Raw genomic sequence first — 18,181 nt, 5'->3', positions numbered from 1 at the left:
GGAGCTCACTGGAATTGAGGGTGCTGAGGGGCGGGGTCTGGGATGTGTCCCTCACCTGCGGAGAGGAGGGGCTCAGCCGCGCATGCGCACATGCACACACAGACACGCGTCATCAGCCCTTCGTAAGGCTAAAGGTTTTCACCTAGTGGAGCGTCCTTCTTTCCAAGATCATATCCTTTCCACTCTTTTGGAATAAAATGTGCTTAATTTTTGGAAACAAGAGGAGAGGTTTTGTTCTTAATGATCTCCCTGGGAGAGAATAATCCAGAAGTCCAGAACCATTGGAGAGGAGTGGTGGGGCAGGCTGGGGGCTCCTTCCCATGCCAGGGTCTGCAGACACCGTAAGGGAGAGCGAGCAGGACGCCGGGCTCAGGTCTGGGGGCACCGCGGAGGGGAGAGAGGGGGTGGTCCTCACCTGGAAGGGGGGTCCGTGGACTGCTCAGTGAAGAGGTGGCAGGTGTGGGGGCCTTTGCTCCCTCTGGAAGGGGGATCCGGGGTGTGCAGAGGAAACGGGATTGTGGTTCTGGATCGGGGGAGAGGACAGCGTGGGAGCAGACTGTGAAAATGCCAAGCGACCCGCGGAGACGATGTCTTGGGCACCAAGCGGGGTTGAGCATGGCAGGGTGGTGAGCCCGGAGGATTCCTAGGAGTCCCAGGGTGGAATGGGGGGCTTGGGCCTCTGTGGGCAGTGGCTGTGCCTGGTACTTCCAGATCCCAGTGCTTGCTAGCTCAGGTGGCCAGGCTTGCAGCTGGATGAGTTTCTAGACCCTGATTCTTCTCACACTCCCTGATGGCTTCCTGAAGAATCGGTGTTCTAGGTGGACAAGGGAGGTGCCCTGAAGCCTGTAGGCACGGAGGACATCAGGAGAGGAGTGGCAGTTTTCAAGGATTTTGGTGCAAGCACAGCATACGGTGTGAAGTAAGGAACACATGTTAGCTTGAACTCAGCATGCGGAAAAATTAACCTACATTGCTGCGCATCACCCAGTTTCCTGATTTCTGCCATCCACTCCTGTGTTTCAGGGCTCCAGCCCCAGCATCTCACCGTGTCCTCTGACCCCTCTGTCTGCAGGGCCCCGTTTCTGGCAAGCTGTCGGACATTTCTGTCTGGTCCTAGCCGGTCCCATAGCTCTGGTCTGACCCACTTTATGGATCCCGGCTGGCTTTGTGCCTTTACCATCATCTTCCCTCTGGGGACCGAAATCTCCTCAAATTGAGTCCCGTCTATATGACAGGTTCCAACGCACACTGATTTTTCTCTCCCCAACCCTCTTTTATATCCATTGCCGCCCTTGGTTCCTTGTTTGGGTTGCCCAGACCATGCTTTACAACTAGGCGGAAGGGTGGGGACTGTGACCTACCTCGACTGGTCTTAATAACCTCGGAGACCCCAGCACCCTACTCTGAACAGGGAACATATTTCAGAAACAGATAAAAGGGCAAACAAAAGCACGAATCTCAATGAGGTAGGAACCAAGATGACAGGCTGAAGTATGGATTACTGGTGATACTGTATGTTTTCAAGGGAAAACCTTCCTGATACCATTTTTAAAAGGCATTTTGAGTTTGAAACTTAAAAGCTACACAGAAATAGAATGGTACGTGGGCTGTGTATGCCCATCACCCAGCTTCTGTGATTTAAAATTTTTTTTACCACTTTTCTTCATTTTTAGCCTTCTAAAAACTTTTGCTGATGCATTTCCCCACATTTTTATTTTTAAAAAATTCAAACCTACTTTAGGTTGACAGAATGATACTTTAAATGGCTGCATACCCTTTACCTTGTCAGTTTCCTATGTGCAAAAGCTTTTTTTTTTTTTTAACCATTTGCAACTGGATTGCAGACTTCCTGACACCCTGGGATTCTTCAAGTGACTTCCCAGGACAAGGATGTCCCCACGTAACTGCGGGCTATCCTCACGCTGAGAAGGTCCACATCAGTTCTATAGTATCTGATGTAGGATCCGATTTCCAGTTTTAAAAAAGATTTTATTTATTTATTTGACAGACAGAGATCACAAGTAGGCAGAGAGGCAGGCAGAGAGAGAGGAGGAAGCAGGCTCCCTGCTGAGCAGAGAGCCCAATGCGGGGCTCGATCCCAGGACCCTGGGATCATGACCTGAGCTGAAGGCAGAGGCTTTAACCCACCGAGCCACCCAGGTGCCCCTCTAACGTATTTTTTCTCATTTTTAAAATCCACGATCCTTGCCTTAGGTCTCTTCATTTCAATTCTGTATTCTAGAGTAGTCTTTAACTTTTTGCTTTCTTTTGTTGTTTATCTCATTGGCTGGTGTTCTTTAAAAGTTATTATTATTTTTTTTAATAAAAAAAGTTATTGGGGCACCTGGGAGGCTCAGTCGTTAAGCGTCCACCTTCGGCTCAGGTCATGATGCCAGGATCCTGGGATTGAGCCCCACATCAGGCTCCCTGCTCAGCCAGGAGCCTGTTTCTCCCTTTCCCTCTCCCTCTGCTTATGTTCTTCTGTCAAATAAATAAAATCTTTTTTTTTTTTTTTTTAAGTTATTTAGAACCCGATCTGCAAGTGTCTTGTGATGCAGTTTTGACCCGGCCCACCCAGGGCCTACTCGCCCACACAGTGCTCGTGCTGTGGATCCCAGCCTTAAGCTTATGGGGTCCCGGGCCACCTGCACTTCTGACCAGCCAGCTATGTATTTGGGGGTCACTGCCCTGTTGGGTTTGATAATTCACGAGGATGACGAATCAGATCCAGCCAGAGCAGAGACAGCAAGGGTAAGGTCTGGGAGCGACCCCATTGTAAACCTTCCATATCCTCTGGACACTTCCCCGCCTAGAACATGGATGTTTATCCCCAGCCAGGAAGCTCCCCCGAGCTTCAGAGTCTGGAGTCTTTAAGGGGTTTTGTCAAGCAGGAATGAGTGATTGAATCATGGGCCGTGGGTTTTAATTCTGTCTCCAGCCCCTCTCCCCTCCTGGGATATTGGGGTGATTTCCTTGACTCGGTGCCCAAACCTCTGATCTCTGGACTGGTCTTCCAGTGTGGCCAGTGCCCATCCTGGAACTATCTAGGGGCCTGTCGTGAGTCCCCTCGTTGGCACAAGCTCTCAGTACCCCCCATAAATGACAGAGACTATCCAAGGACTTAGAGGCTCCCTCCCAGGAACCAGGGACAAAGACCACCCACGTCCTTCATCGTACACCATCGGTTAATCATCACACGGAAATCTAGGCATTGGGACTCTCCATGAAATGGATAAACGAACTACATTCTGCTCATGAGTGAGGCAGAAGAGAATGTGTGGGTTGCCAGTCTGTGCTGTCTGGTGACAGTACCCCACATCCCCACATCCAGTAATCTGGGAGCCAGGGGCAGGACGTGGACCTCCGCAGACCTCTCCTCCCTGAGCAGGTGGTTTTGGAGCTTGGGTGACTATCTATTGATGTATCTATTTATTTATTTAAGAGAGCGCAGGAGAGTGCGTGTTGAGCACGAGTGGGGGGAGGGGGCAGATGGAGAGGGAAAGAGAGCATCTCCTGCAGACTCTGCGCTGAGCATGGAGCCTGGTGTGGGGCTGGAACTCACAACCCCGAGATCTCGACCTGAGCTGAAATCAACTCAGCCAGCTGAGCCACCCAGGTGCCCTGGGTTGACTATTTTTGTTGAGGACTTTTGGTAAAGGTTGGGATGCAGGAAACACTCAGGGAAGGAATGAGTGCTGTTGATAGAATGAAAGGTTAGATAGAGAACGCTAATCTACTTTTGTCACCAGAAGTGACCTCTGCAGGCATTTGTAATTAGGGTAATTTTAGGCTCCTTTGTCCTTAATTAATAGGGTCGGATTTCTGAAGTGAGTCTCGTAGAGTCCCCTTCTGTCTTCTTGAGCACAAAATGGCAGTCAGCAAGTACCTTCTCTTTCCTTCCCTTTAACTTGTCCGGTCATCTGATTGTGGATATTTCCAAGCATAAAGCACAGTTGAAAGAATTTTGAGTCAAGACCCATAGATGTCTCCAGCTAGATTCTACCATTAATATTTCACTCGATTTGCTGTACGATATATTGCCGTGTTCCTCCTCTGTCCATCCGTCGATCCATTTTATTGTTCGTGCTGGGAGGAATTTTTTTCCTTTTCCACCTTGCATCCTGCACCCGGGGCTTTGCAAATTAACTGGCCGTAGAGTAATAGGAGAAACGACTACGATTATCTGCACACACACGGGAGTACTCCGTGAGGAGCATTTGCTGAGTATCCAGAAATAAAAGGCTTATATGCTAAGCTTGACCAAAAAGAAAGAGAGGGCTTCAAGGAGAGAGCGTGGAGGGTTCTGTCGGGCTGTACCATGCTGACAGACGGCTGACTTTGTAGTTCCTGGGTCTGTCTTTTTCCAGTCAGGACACTCCCTGGGATGAATGGCCTCTATATTTTCAGGAGGCTGTGCTTAAGGTTAGGTAATGTTTCCTTCCGTGGCTGCGGATTGATATTTTCAGTTTAAAGTAATTTTTATACCGCTTTGATGAGCTGTCAATCCCTTCACTTGATTTATTTCAAGTTTAAGTTTATTGAACTTTATTTCAAGTTCAATTACAGACTTCGGTGCCCTTCCCCTTAAGCACCTCAGTGTACATTACATTAACTGAAGTCCAGTATTTACATCTTTCTCTTTGGAGCTAAAATCTGTGTATAATGAACTACGCAAATCTTAAATACACGTCTGCAGGGCTGTTTGTGTAACCGGAACCTCTGTTGCGTTGGGGAACATTACAGTCACCCTGGGAGAAAGTTCCCCAGTAGATCTTTTGGCCTCGGCACTCTTTCTTAATTCTTGGATGCTCCTGGTTATGATATTTAATAACATTTTTCTTGTTCATATCTATTAGAAGCTACACTGTGACTTGAGAAGTAGGAAAATGTGAAACAATGTATCTTAGATTTGAGAGAATAGGATCCGTTCTGTGGTGTCTTTGAGTAGCCACCAAAGAAGTCCAAGAATATTATAACTGGGATTTCTTCAACTTTAGCCAACACACAACCAAGCTGCTTAAGTTTCCTGTGTGACATTAACTATTTACTCAATTTTACATAGTAGTTATTTTTTATTAATAGTATTCTTTGTGATACTAGTACACTTTGTGATACTTTGTGATAGTATCACAAAGAAAAATACAGTTGGAGGCAACAATTTTTTTTTTAAAGATTTATTAATTTATTTTAGAGAGAGTGCAAGTGGTGGGTGGGGCAGGGCGCAGGAGGAGAGAATCTCACCAGACTCCATGATGAGTGTAGAGCCTGACTCAGGGCTTGATCTCACGACCCTGAGATCACGACCAGAGCTGAAACCAAGAGTCAGACACTCTACCAAGTACTTGTTTCAGCAGCACATATACTAAAATTGGACACTCCACTGACTAAGCAGCCCAGGCTCCCCGGAAGCAGTGTTTTTAAAAAATATATATATATTTAGGTAGTTGGATTGCCTCTCTCTAAGCTTTCTATTTTAATCACTTACTCTTTACTTTTCCTCCAAAAGGATGAACATCTTCATTTCCCCTCTGGTCTCCTCTGCCTGCTGCTACCCACCCAGCTTTTCCCTCTGCAGACCCAGGCCTGGCAGTGTGGGCCCCCACTTATGGGTCCAGCCCCCTGCAGGGTCCTTGAACTCATGTGCTGCCAGAGCCTCTGGTGAGGACTTGCAGGGTTTCCTTTACCACGAGAAAGCCATGTTTTCTACACTTAATCCTGTGTCATGGGCAGTGAAATCTTATTAAGAATGTATCCTTATGTTGAATTTCCTCTCATTAGAATTGAAATTTACAGAGCAGTCACCCTGGTTAGGAAATGATTCTGTTCTCTAAGCTCCCTTTTTAAAGAATAATCTGTTTACATTTACTACTTTCTAACTGCCGGTTAATGCAAGTCTTTCTCCTTTTAAGTGCATTTAATCATGTAACAGTTGTAAAACAGTGGTTGCCTCACATCAGCCTTCTGTCGGGATGTGATGAGATTTTTTTTTCTTCGGGAATTTTATCCTATAGAAATTTTAGTGCTGACTAAACTCATCTGGATTTTGAACTGTTTGCTTTTTTTTTTTTAAAGATTTTATTTATTTGTTTGACAGAAACACAGCGAAAGCTGAAACACAGGCAGGGGGAGTGGGAGAGGGGGAAGCAGGCCTCCCTGCTGAGCAGGGAGCCGGATGCGGGGCTCGATCCCAGGACCCCGGGATCATGACTTGAGCCACCCAGGCGCCCCAAAACTAAGCATATTCTTACCATGACCCACCAGTCACACTCCGTAGTATTTGCCCACTGGGGTTCAACTTATGCCTACATGAAGACCTGCTTTGTACACGATTACCCAAACCAGGAGGCAACCAGGATATCCTTCTGCAGGGTGCGTAGATAAGCACTGGTACGTCCAGACGATGGAGTCTTGCTGGGCCATGAAAACAGTCGAGCTCTCAAGTCATGAAAAGACCTGGAGGATCGCTAAAGGCACACGAGCACGTGAAAGGAGCCCATCTGAGAAGGTTCCATACTGTCTGGCTCCAGCCATAGACGCAGGGAGCACAGGGGGTGTGGGAGGGAGGGGAGATGAGCCGGCAGAGTGCAGAGGACTTTAGGGCACTGAAACTATCCCATATAGTGTTATAGATGTGCGCCGTTACATGTTTGTATTTGTCTAAACCCACAGAACGAACCACACCCAGAGTGAAGCCTAATCAAACTTTGGGCGATCATGAAGTAGGGTCCTTGGTAAAAAAATGTCCCATTTTAATGATGTTGTTAATGGAGGAGACTGTGTCTGTGCCAGCACAGAGAGTAGCTGGGAAACCTCTGCATTCCTCTCCATCTCTAAAACTGCCTTCCAAAAAAAAAATGCTTAAAACACACATCTAAGGCAATAGTGTGGTGTAGGCGAAAAAGCGTCATGGGGTCAGGTAGATGTCTGGTGGTTTCTCGTCCACCCTGAGCTAGCTCCGTGACTCCAGGCCAGACCGTCAGCTTCTCTGGACCACCGTTTGCTTTTCAGATGATCCTTGCTTTAAAAGTGCTCAAGTCTTAAAACTGGGGGAGTTTTTGGATTCTGATAGGTGTATCTGAATGATAGCTGAGTTATAGGGGAGAAAGTAGTATTCAGATCAGCTGGTGAAGAGAAGTTTAAAATGTTCTTGGCAAGTGTGCCAGGAAAGGGACTCAGCTCTTTGCAAGAGTTCCCTCCGTGAATCTTTGTGGTCGTCCTGTTCCATGGTAGCCAAGGCTGACCCTCGTGTTCATGGGATGGAGGACCGACCCCAGGCTCGTCTTGACCACAAAACCTCGGCTCTCGCGAATAAACTGCTTTCTAACAGAGTTTTGAAACTGTCGGCAGTCGTCAGCTAATGTCATGTGTGGCTAGTGTTCAAACGGAGGTCATCTGAAGCGAGACCTTGGGGCAGAGGGGGTTTTTGAAACTACACTGAAGTTGATGTATCCACAGAAGAAGAAAAGAAGCTGTTCAGATCTGGGTGAGGAGTTTCTCGTTGGGGAAATGTACCCAGGGTCCAGAAGGGACTCCAGGAAAGATCCTGGAATCAATCACCTGTCAACGCTCTTCCTCCCCCCTTCTTAGCGCTGTAGCTTTTTACGTTGTATTTGGGATTGTGCACGTCTTTGCAAAGCCACCGAGGGCCAAAGACCTCTCTAGAGAACCAGAACACCTCCAGGCCAGAAACCCCTGTCCTTCTGTGTCCTGATGTCCTGCACGAGACGCAGGCTGCTCGCTGTCCTCCTCTTTGACCTCACACTGGCAGCGCGTGGACCAGCATGGACGGAGCAGCCCTCCCGTGCAGAGCGCCTTCGTCCGTGGGTCTGGTCTCCTCGGTGGAAACCAGATCAGATCCCTTTGTCCTCCTGGCTTTGAGGTCTTGTTCTGTCGCTCTGCTCTCTGAGGATTCTCCTGACCCGCTTCCTCGGTGAGACCCCTGCCAAGCTTTCCGATGGGCTCCTTCCTGTCTTTACTTCTGTCCAAGCTGCTTTGAATTCTCTGCCTCTGTCTGGGACGGACGTGCTGTTGCCCTTTTAAAAAATCATTTTCGAGATTTCTAACTCTATGCCTTTGATCCTACCACCTCTTTCAGAGACATGTTGGGGATTAGCTTTTTTTTTTTTTTTTTTTTACTGCTGTTAATACCTTCATGCTTCTCATACCTACTTATTAGCATTATTGCCAAGAGCCTTCTGGCTGGGGGCAGAGCTAGGCTCCTTACAGGCATGCTCCGGGGCCTGTGAAGTACTTAGTCTCTCACTGAAAGGAGTATAAACTGAAGCCCGGAGCTAGAGAGCGGTGGACAGGATTTCAATCTAGGCAGCTCATCTGGACACCATAACCCACACTCTTCTTTTTTAAAAAGAGTTTATTTATTTGACAGAGAGAGTGACACAGCGAGAGACGGAACACAAGCAGGGGGAGTGGGAGAGGGAGAAGTGGGCTCCCTCTCAAGCAGGGAGCCTGATGCGGGGCTCGATCCCAGGACCCTGGGATCGTGACCTGAGCGGAAGGCAGATGCTTAACCCACTGAGCCACCCAGGCGCCCCCACCCCATAACCCACATTCTTAGCCATTAAGGCAAGCAGCTATGGATTCGTAAAATAATTCGGGGCTTGGTAACCTAAGGTGCCCCTCCCTGAGTGGTGGGCAAGCAGGTAAGTGGACAGTAACTGGGCGGTGATGATGGGCCTCAGATGGCCCATGTTCTTTCTTCATCACGGGCTCCTGTTTTAGAAGGTACTGGCCACATTTTAAGACGGGTTATGTGTGGCTCCCCATCTCCCCTCTCAGGAGCTTGCTGGTAACCTCTGTCTTTACAGTCATGTCCTCTGTGTCAAAGTCCCCTTAGACCTGAAATGTACAGAAATGTGGCCGAGATCATAAGCATTGTTGAAGCACCACCAGTGAGTGTGACAGGGAGGGGGGAGATCGTATTAAGGACACGCCGAAACGGGTCCAATGGAGTGGAGCTAGCGGAGAAACCACAGAGACACACAACTAAGCAGAAAGGGAACAATCAGAACTGTTTTCCAGACAAGTCATCATCAGTCAAAATGAGAGGCTCATTTCCTTGCCTAACAGAAAAATTACTTGTTTGAAGCCAGCCGCCAACATCATGATTAGCTTTGAAATACAGAGTATTTTGAATAAAGTTAACAAAACGGAGAAAAACCACTACACTCGCTCTTGAGAAATTAATGCGTGAATAAAATGCAGATCTTCTCCCAGGACTCGGGGAGCTTCTCGCTGCCCCCCAGAGTCCCTGCAGCTCTCTGCCTCGCTGCTGGTTTGCCTCCAGCCCCACGTTTATACCTGCACCCTGGTTCCTGGCAAAGACCTTGGCGTTTGTCTCTCCCCCTGCCTGATCGTGGTGCCCCCTGATTTCCCTGGCCTGTTCTCCCTTTTTGGGAGGCTCTCCCCAGAACATCGCATCTCCGGGGAGGTGTCCGGTGTCCTCCGCTCCTGTCTGCTTGCCCCCTGCTCCCCCCAGCCACTTCCTTGATGCCTTAAAGGCATTCCTCATGTCCCACACTCCTCTTGCTTGTTTTTGTGGTTCATCTTCTCTCTTCTCCTGAACTTGAGCTCCGCAAGGATGGAAACAAAGGTTCACAGCTCTGGCTCTTGTGCTCAGAAGAATGACCCAACCCTGGTCGATTTGTTAAGTATTTGTCGAGTGAGTGCAGTTACTACCTTAGCCAGGCACCAGAGGAAGCCAGGTAGAAAATATAAGGATGTTAACAGCAGGAACAAAAAATATTAAAAAGAGCCTAGGAATAAACTTGAAACATGTAGGACCTGTATTGATTCATTCGGCCCCTGCTGTGCTGGACCCTACGATATCAAAGATTGATGATAAGACAGATACACTGCTTGCTTGTCACGAACACAAAATTTACCCGAGAGCTAGAGATGAAGACGTCCTCTCTCCTTAAAAAAAAAAAAAAGAAAAAAGAAAAAAGGCATGCATATTAATATTAGTTCAGAATGCCACCTTTTATTTTTTTATCTGTGGGGGAAGAGGTGAGGGACAAAACTATTTGAGCAGGACAAAATTATTTGAGGTTTATTTGAAAAAATACACTTCAGAGACTACTTGGGTGTTTTGTTTTGTTTTGTTTTGTTTTAAAGAAGACCAGTGCTGGGGGTTGTTGTGGCTCGTCCTGTTTCAAAACTCTTGCAGTACGTTTCTGGCCTTAGACTAAGCTGTATGTAGAAGTAAATATCAGATAATAGTTCAGATCACGGGATAATGAGTGTCTTTGTCAAACCATTGATACTGGGATGTGGGCTGAATCATCTGGGGATGAAATCTGATTATATGCTTACCCCAAACTATAATTTTTTTTCCCAGATGGATTAAAGATTTCATTGTAAAAAGTGAAGCCATCAAAGTTCTGGAAGAAAATACAGATGGATTTAATAATAATGTTATAAAAATGAGAGCATAGATGGGTATCATTCTGGTGCAAGAAAGGCCTTTTTAAGCACAAACAGCAGGCAGAAAAACCCTTGAATTCGGTCTATTGAGTACCTACAGTTCAAAACTTGTAGATGATAAAACATACAAGGGAACTATTTTTTGTAGAACAATGGATGGCAGTTAAGGAGCTTCATATATAAAATATGCTTATAAACCAGTAAGTGGGTTGTTTCTAGAATCAAGTCTTGTAGCTAGAAAGGTTCTAACACGATCCTACCTAGTGCAGAGGGTGGCGTGAGGGCCTGGAGAAGACGGTTTCCTTACTCAAAGGACTAGTGGGTCAGTTGGCTCCCTTTGCCCGAACCCTCTGCAATTAAGATTGTAGGTATAGGTGCAGAGAATTAAGATAATAATGCAAGCAGTAAACCTGAAAAATTTAAGTTGGGGCCAGTTCATAGTACAATCCTGAGTATACATCCAGGAAAGGGTCAGAGTTTACTAGAAAAATTAGACTTTCAAGCCTTGGATAAAACAAGCTTAGAGGATTATTGGCTAGCCATGGGTTTAATAATATTTGGGGGTTTCTGGTGCTTTTTTTCTGTTTCTGGGGTTTTTTGGTTTTTTCTGGGGCTTTTTCTCTTCCTTAATGAAAAAATCCAAACACATATGAAGATTTTTCTTTTATTCCAAATTGAGATTTTCTTGATTGTGTAGATAGGTTCGCTTTGAATCCGATCTTAGGAAGCCTTTGATAGTTGAACAGAAAGACCATAACTTAGGTATCCCTGTGCCTAGCAGCTTACCTGAATTTCAAGATTAGTCCTTGCGTAGAAATAAAAAGCTGCCTTTAAAATGTGCCAACCTTGTTTTTAAACATGAAGCGGTGACATTTGTCCCAGTTTGTAACAAAACTCATAGTGTTTATTTTCTCTACGAATTGTGCACTGGCTCAGTGTCGACACTGCCCAAGGTTACATGGATTAAAAAAGAAGCTAACACAAACACATAGTAAACACTTGCATGGGGTCCTGTTCCCCGTCTCCGGGAGCCCAGGGTGCGAAGCCCGCAGTTTGCGAGAGAAGGTTCGACAAGGTGTATACAAGCTTCTGCACCGGTAGCGCTGGGGAAGGAGCAGTCGGCAGCTAGTTTGGGGGCAGGCGCTGAGAAAACCTTGCCTGGACTTGAATTTGAGCATCAGTGGGCATCGCAGAGTCCTTTCCACATCTTCAGATTAAATCATCTTCACTGTTTCAGGAGTCCTATTTCCAGTGTTGGCTGCGCTTCTGGGGCTGAGGAATTGTTTCATGAACTTTTTTTTTTTTTAAGATTTTATTTATTTATTTGAGAGAGAGACCGTGAGAGACAACATGAGAGGTGAGAAGGTCAGAGAGAGAAGCAGACTCCCCGTGGAGCTGGGAGCCTGATGCAGGACTCTGTCCTGGGATTCCAGGATTGTGACCTGAGCTGAAGGCAGCTGCTTAACCAACTGAGCCACCCAGGCGCCCTGTTTCATGAACTTTTATAAAAAATGTCACTTCTCTGGTAGAGTCCCCAAACTCCAAGGAAAAAACCGCATTATGACTCTATCCTTTGTCTTACTGGCACCTTAAAAAAAAAAAAAAAAAAAAGTTTGGGTTAATTTAATTATTTAAAATTTTTAAAACGTTTTCTAACTTCTGCTAGTAGGTTCCCCCCCCCCTACTTACACTCTTTTTTACTTTCTACCAATTCTTGTTCCAACTCCATTAATTGTGTCCATTGTAATTTGGGAATATGTGAGCTCAGCTTTCTTTAAGTCGGCCTGTGCTTTTTCCTCTTCCAGGGGTGAATCGGGTGCCGGGAAGACAGAAAACACGAAGAAGGTCATTCAGTACCTCGCGCACGTTGCTTCTTCGCATAAAGGACGGAAGGACCATAATATTCCTGTAAGTTTGCCTGCCAGCGTCAGGAAGCCCGGCACACTGCCGGGAGAACCCGCTCCCTTGTCTGTTCCCACCCCCTACCCAGAAACTTCCTCCGCTTGGGAGGGAGCAGGTTGACCTGGAAATTGCTATTAATTAGGTCTTTTGCACAGGCCAAGTGGAATTAGTGGTGGTAGCTTGAAGCCTAATCCCTCTCCGAAGCTTCGGGAAGAACTGTTAACGATGATGAGTGTTGCTTCCCAAGATGTCTTATTCCACCAAAGGAAGGTCCTCAAGTGTCTTTAACAGTTCTTTCCGAAAGTGGCACGGCAGCCTGTTGCTGCTAACTGTCCGCGGCAGCTGGAGATGGAGATAGAAATTTGGGGACCGCTGATGATAGAAAAGGGGTACGAACAGGAGAGTCCCGCTACCCTTCATCTGCAGATCTGCAGGAGGGGTCGGTGAGGCAGCCACACCTGCTCTCGTGGTTCTGAGCTGCACGTTGACCTGATTCTGTGGATGTGGCTTCCTGCTCGAAACGGGCCAGACTCGCTAACGTTTGCATTTATCTGTTTGTAACAAACAGCAGGAGTCGCCTAAGCCAGTGAAACATCAGGCAAGTGCTTTTCTTCACCCTTCTGAGTCTTGAATGCTCGCACTGATTTCTGTCTCTAGGTTGAGTCTCTGTTAGAAGCAGATACGGTTAGTTCCGAGTGACGTCCCCTGTGAACACCTCCTTTTGGAGATTTGTTGCTTAGGGACGTGTTCTTTGGCAAGCAGCATGCCCCCTCGCTTCAAATTTGTTTTCTAGATGAGTTTTGATGTTTATTTACCCCTTTATCATGACATTGAATCACATGTTTATGAAGACTGAACCCTCAGGGTTTCGAGTGCCAGAGACCATGCAGAATGATTTCGATTCTCCTTAAATACACGGAAGGCCGGCGTTGTGCCGACATTAAATTTTAAGTCTGGGGCTGCAACTTGAAGACTTGTGACTTTGGGGTTAACATGTTTCTAATTAATGTCTTATGGCTCCTATGTGTTTTAGCCTTAAAGGGTTTAATGATTTAATAGATGAAGGTAGAATTTTCTTTTCTTTCTTTTTTTAAAAGATTTTATTTATTTGACAGACAGCAAGAGAAGAAACACAAGCAAGGGGAGAGGGAGAAACAGGCTTCCCACTGAGCAGGGAGCCCAATGCAGGGCTCTATCCCAGGACCCCGGGGATCATGACCTAAGCAGAAGGTTGGACACTGTAGGACTGAGCACCCACCAGGCGCCCTCGTTAGCATTTTCTGTATTGGGGCAGGTAGAGGAGGAGTGTTGTTCTTCCTGATTAGAGAACTCGCCCCCTGCTGGTCCCCCAGAGCATAACAACGGACAGATGGCCCCCTGGAGTGTTTCTGCTAACTGGAGTGTTCGTGCTCACTGAGAGGGAAGGGCGGCCCCCAAGCCAGAAGCCCCAGACGGAAAGGGACTTCTGTCTTGGACTTAACCTTTCCCCGGCACTGGAATGGTTTCGAGCAAATACGAAGCAAGGAAAGATAATGTTATAGAAATGACTTATTAATATAAAGAAATGATCATAGGTATCTACAGGAATAGTCCTAGATACCTGGATTTTCACGTATCTTTCTTAAAATTCTGAAGTTGTCAGAGAGCAAAGCTGTCCCCTGCCTGTGAAGGCCTGTAATGTCCTTTTGTCCTTTCAGCAAGAGCAGACACTCACCCAAATTGGAAGGGGTAATGAAGTCGTTATCCTAGAGGGCTCTGAGAGGCTCTTTTGCCAGTTATAGAAGGACCCTCTAGCCCCGAAATGAGCTTTTCTTGGTGCCCTTGAGGCACAAGCTAACATGACCTTTGAACGTGTAAACCTTCCGTCGCTTGTGAAACAGTGTGAAGTGATTAACGGGCACACTTGGGTTTTCCAAATTCATGATGTGGAATTTCGCACATCATTTATTGTTAACACTTTGTTTCGATGTCATTTTAAACTACAGCGTGGATCCCCGTTGTGTGTGAGTCGCATGCCTCCCTTTGGGTCGCAGGAGTCCCTGGGGAGCAGGTTTTCCCGCACCTTCTCTGCTGCGCATGTCCTTCTGCATGAACTCCCAGCCCAGAAGCTTCCATGCTGCTTTTCCCCACGTGTGTTTTCCCACTTGTCTAGCCCAGAGCCAGCCGTGCTTCTGTTTCTAGAAACCTGAGAAGAGTGCTGGTTCTCAGCTTTGCTTCCCCAGCTCAAGGAACGGGGGCTACTCCTGAGCGGCAGCGACCCTGGAGGGGGTCGTGTCGGGAGGATCCATCTCTGCCCTCGCTCCCTCCCCTCCCCAGGGACCCCGAACCCCTTTCTGAGAGTCACCTCCGCAGAGTAGTCTCTGTGTTGCAGGCCTTTACCTGGCGAGGGTCTCCTTTGGTTTGACATCCCTGGGTTGTGTATTTACGGCGAGCTTGACTGGCAAAGCTCGCTCAGGGTCCCAGGAACCATTTGGATATGTTTCTGGTGTTTTGTCCCCAGAAAGTAGCATGAAGCGTCAGGACAAAGGGGAAAGTATTTCGAGGCACCTTGATTTATCTGTCTCTTGGCTCATTCTTTTTTGTTTTTTTTTTAAACCGCTCTATTGAGGTTTAATTCATGCCACTAAATTAATTAATTTAATTAATGAATGCCATCAAATTCATGCATTCCTACAGTCCCACATTGCCATTTTTAGTACATTGAGTTACGCAGTTTTCCCTGTAGTACACTTGAAGACCTTCTCATCACCCCAAAAAGAATCCCAGTAGGCATCCCCTTCCACGTCCTTCCAGCCCCTGGAAACCATTCATCTACTTTCTGTCCCTATGAATTTGCCCGCTGTGCGTATTTTATACGAAGAGAACGCTAGAGAACATGGCCTTCTGGGCTATTCTTCCCTTCAGTGTGATGTCTGCACGGTTCATCCGTGTCGTAGCATGCATAAAGCCACTTTCTGTTTCCCTGTCCACTGGCTGATGGGCACTCCAATGGGTCCCATTTGGGGACCACTTTGAGTAATGCCTCAGTGAACATTTGTGTACAAGTGCTCGTGTGGACCTGTGTTTCCCGCTGTCCGGGGTGTGCACCTGGGACATTGCTAGGTCATGGTGGTGTTCTGTTTCATGTTTTGAGGGCCCGCCCTGCTGATCTTCAAGTGATGGTGCTCTTTTGCACCCCGCTCCCTGCCCCCCCCCAGCCATTTACGAGGGTGTCAGTTTCCCCATCTTGTCGCCATGTTGGCTCTCGTTGGCCCTCATTCTGTTGAGCTGTCCCCACAGGCCTTCGTGCTTGCCTTTACCACTTAATCCTCATGATGGAAATGCAAACAAATCTAAACTAATTTTCAAAAGGAAGGTCGCAGTATTTAAGCAGTGACAAACATTGACCTATAAATGCAAGGCATACTTCTAACGGGGTTAAGGCTGGCTTGGCTTTGTCCCCCAGGCAGCTGGAAGTGGTCTGGGGGTCACGCTCCCTCCCGGTACATTGCTGTCACAGGCCCTCACAGTCTGACAGAGTCCCAGGCCACTGAACCCAGGCCAAGTTCAGAGCAGATCTGAAAACAGCTGATTTCTAGAACTTGACCGTCCCTGAAGGATGACTGTCTTCAGGCCAGCCCATCTTCCCAGCCCACTTTCGACTCAACCCACATCCGGATGGCAGCTTCGGGGTGACTTCCTAGCTACTGGCCTAAATGACAGGCTGGTGACAGATGGCAAGTAGCACGTATGGAAATGACCGTCAGCCCATGGAAATTAAGTCTGGTTCTTGGGACTGTTGGTGAGGGGCTCCCACCGACTTTCAGCCCTCTTGTGGGGAGTGGGGACACCTGCAGCTCCACCAGCCTGGCCGCAAAGCCCAGCACAATCCCAGCCCACATCCCATTGCTGGCTGAACTGGAGGTTTACTAATGTCAGAGTCCTTTTATGTGTATTACACAGCAAGGACATATGTATTACCATATCCACAAGGGTATGGTTTTCATTGTGATTGGTAATCCTTTAAAGCATCATATAATTCTACATACTTAAAACTTTGAAAATAATTTTAATAGCTAATGCTAATTTCCCCCACCCCCACATTCCCAAAAGACTTTTCTCATTGTCCTATAGACTAGAAACAGGGGACATCTCCCATCTGATTCTAGCAGAAGGGTTAACGCTTAGTCATTGTCCCCTGAGGGTTTATAAATGGCTTCATAATTTGGTTGAGTGATGTTAGCGCTGTTCAGTCAAAATGTGAAATTGTACGACACCAAAATGGTCAAATTTCATGATAATTTCTCAATGTAAGACCCTTTTGGGGTGTTCTCTGATGTTAGCTTTTGTGTCAAGCTTTTTGTGATTCGTTCTTGAGTTACTGAGATCTCTACTTGGTCTCGGTGATGTCACCCGTCCTTTAGGAGAAAAGTTAGTACCACAACCCTGTCAACCTCGTGTCCCCAACAGCAGAGGCCTAGGCGTGCCCCAGTCTGCAGGTCCTACGGGGAGAGAAAGGATTCCTACTACTGCCTTGGGCTCACCCCCAGCCCCTCCCTTAACGTTCACTTCTAGCAGTTTGGGGACCTCTGATTGTGCATTCCTTCAGCAGACACTCATAGGGATCCTTCTGGCCTCACATGGACCCACACAGGTCCTGGGGATACAACCAGCTGTTACGAGCCAGCAGGAGAAAGAACAGAATCTGAGATCGCCCACATACACTGACACAAAGAAGAGAGTCCTTGCATCCACGTCTAGGGAGTATTAAAACAGGGTATGCAGGACACATTTTCCCTCCAAGTTAGGAAAACATTCGAAAAGTAAAATAGTCAAGCATTTTTGTTATGTCGGGACAGGAAGATAGTGTGTGATTTTAAGAACTCTGGTCTCAATCTTTTTTTTTTTTTTAAGATTTTTATTTATTTATTTGACAGAGATCACAAGTAGGCAGAGAGGCAGGCGGGGGGCGGGGTGGGGAAGCAGGCGCCCTGCTGAGCAGAGAGCCTAATACGGGGCTCGAACCCAGGACCCTGGGATCATGACCTGAGCCGAAGGCAGAGGCTTTAACCCACTGAGCCACCCAGGCGCCCTCTATTCTAGATCTTTGATCTAACAGTGGATGTTTAGTGTAAAGAATAATGCCCCATTTATGAAAATGCAAGTTATGCATTCTGATCCCACAGACCAAGTGAGGTAAGGAGGATTCTAGAGCCCAGTGTTTGCAGAGCTGGGACACCAAGGGGTTCACAAGGTGTTGGTTATGGCCACACTGATGAAGACAGGTGCTAACCTCCAGGAGAAAGGCCCTCTGTTGGATTACAGAATGATAGCTAAGTTTTGTTTTGTTTTGTTTTTAAGATTTTATTTATTGAAGAGAGAGGGTGGGGGGCAGGGGGCAGAGGAGGAGAAACTCAAGCAGGTTCCCCACTGAGCAGGGAGCCCAATGCGGGGCTTGATCCCAGGACCCCGGGATCATGACCTGAGCTAAACTCAGATGCCTGTAACTACTGTTCTTTAATGATGGCTCTTAGCTGTTAAAATTGGTTACCAGGATATCCCATTTTAAGAAATCTGGGGAGAGGGGCATCTGGGTGGCTCAGTCAGTTAAGCGTCTGCCTTCGGCTCCTGTCACGATCCCAGGGTCCTGCGATCGAGTTCTGTGTCAGGCTTCCTGCTCAGTGGGGAGTCTGCTTCTCCCTCTGCCTCTGCCTGCTGCTCTGCCTGCTTGTGCTCTCTGTCAAATAAATAAATACAATCTTAAAAAAGAAATCTGGGGAGCCTCTAATGTTTAGAAGGATCTACATCAGAAATAACCTGGTGTTTTGACGTCCATGACCGGAAGACTCCCTCTGCA

The 18,181-nt window shown here is 47.2% G+C and overlaps 1 protein-coding gene across 6 annotated transcripts in view; it reads left to right on the top strand.

The window, feature by feature from the left end:
- MYH10 (myosin heavy chain 10) overlaps window positions 1-18,181 on the top strand; it is a 121,588-nt gene that overhangs the window by 33,061 nt on the left and 70,346 nt on the right. For 4 of the 6 annotated variants that reach the window (XM_045083358.1, XM_045083361.1, XM_045083357.1 and 1 more), the window contains exons 5-6: window positions 12,249-12,351; window positions 12,914-12,943. In XM_045083358.1, coding sequence (XP_044939293.1) covers window positions 12,249-12,351; window positions 12,914-12,943 — 133 coding nt within the window. The remainder of the gene's footprint in view (window positions 1-12,248; window positions 12,352-12,913; window positions 12,944-18,181) is intronic. The other 2 variants (XM_045083360.1, XM_004760190.3) reach the window with 1 other exon arrangement.

This window comes from Mustela putorius, unplaced genomic scaffold, assembly GCF_011764305.1.
Source record: "Mustela putorius furo isolate JIRA1106 unplaced genomic scaffold, ASM1176430v1.1 tig00000695_pilon_pilon_pilon, whole genome shotgun sequence".
NCBI lineage: Eukaryota > Metazoa > Chordata > Mammalia > Carnivora > Mustelidae > Mustela > Mustela putorius.
Note: the sequence above shows the minus strand (reverse complement) of the source record. Positions and strands in the feature narration are given on the sequence as shown.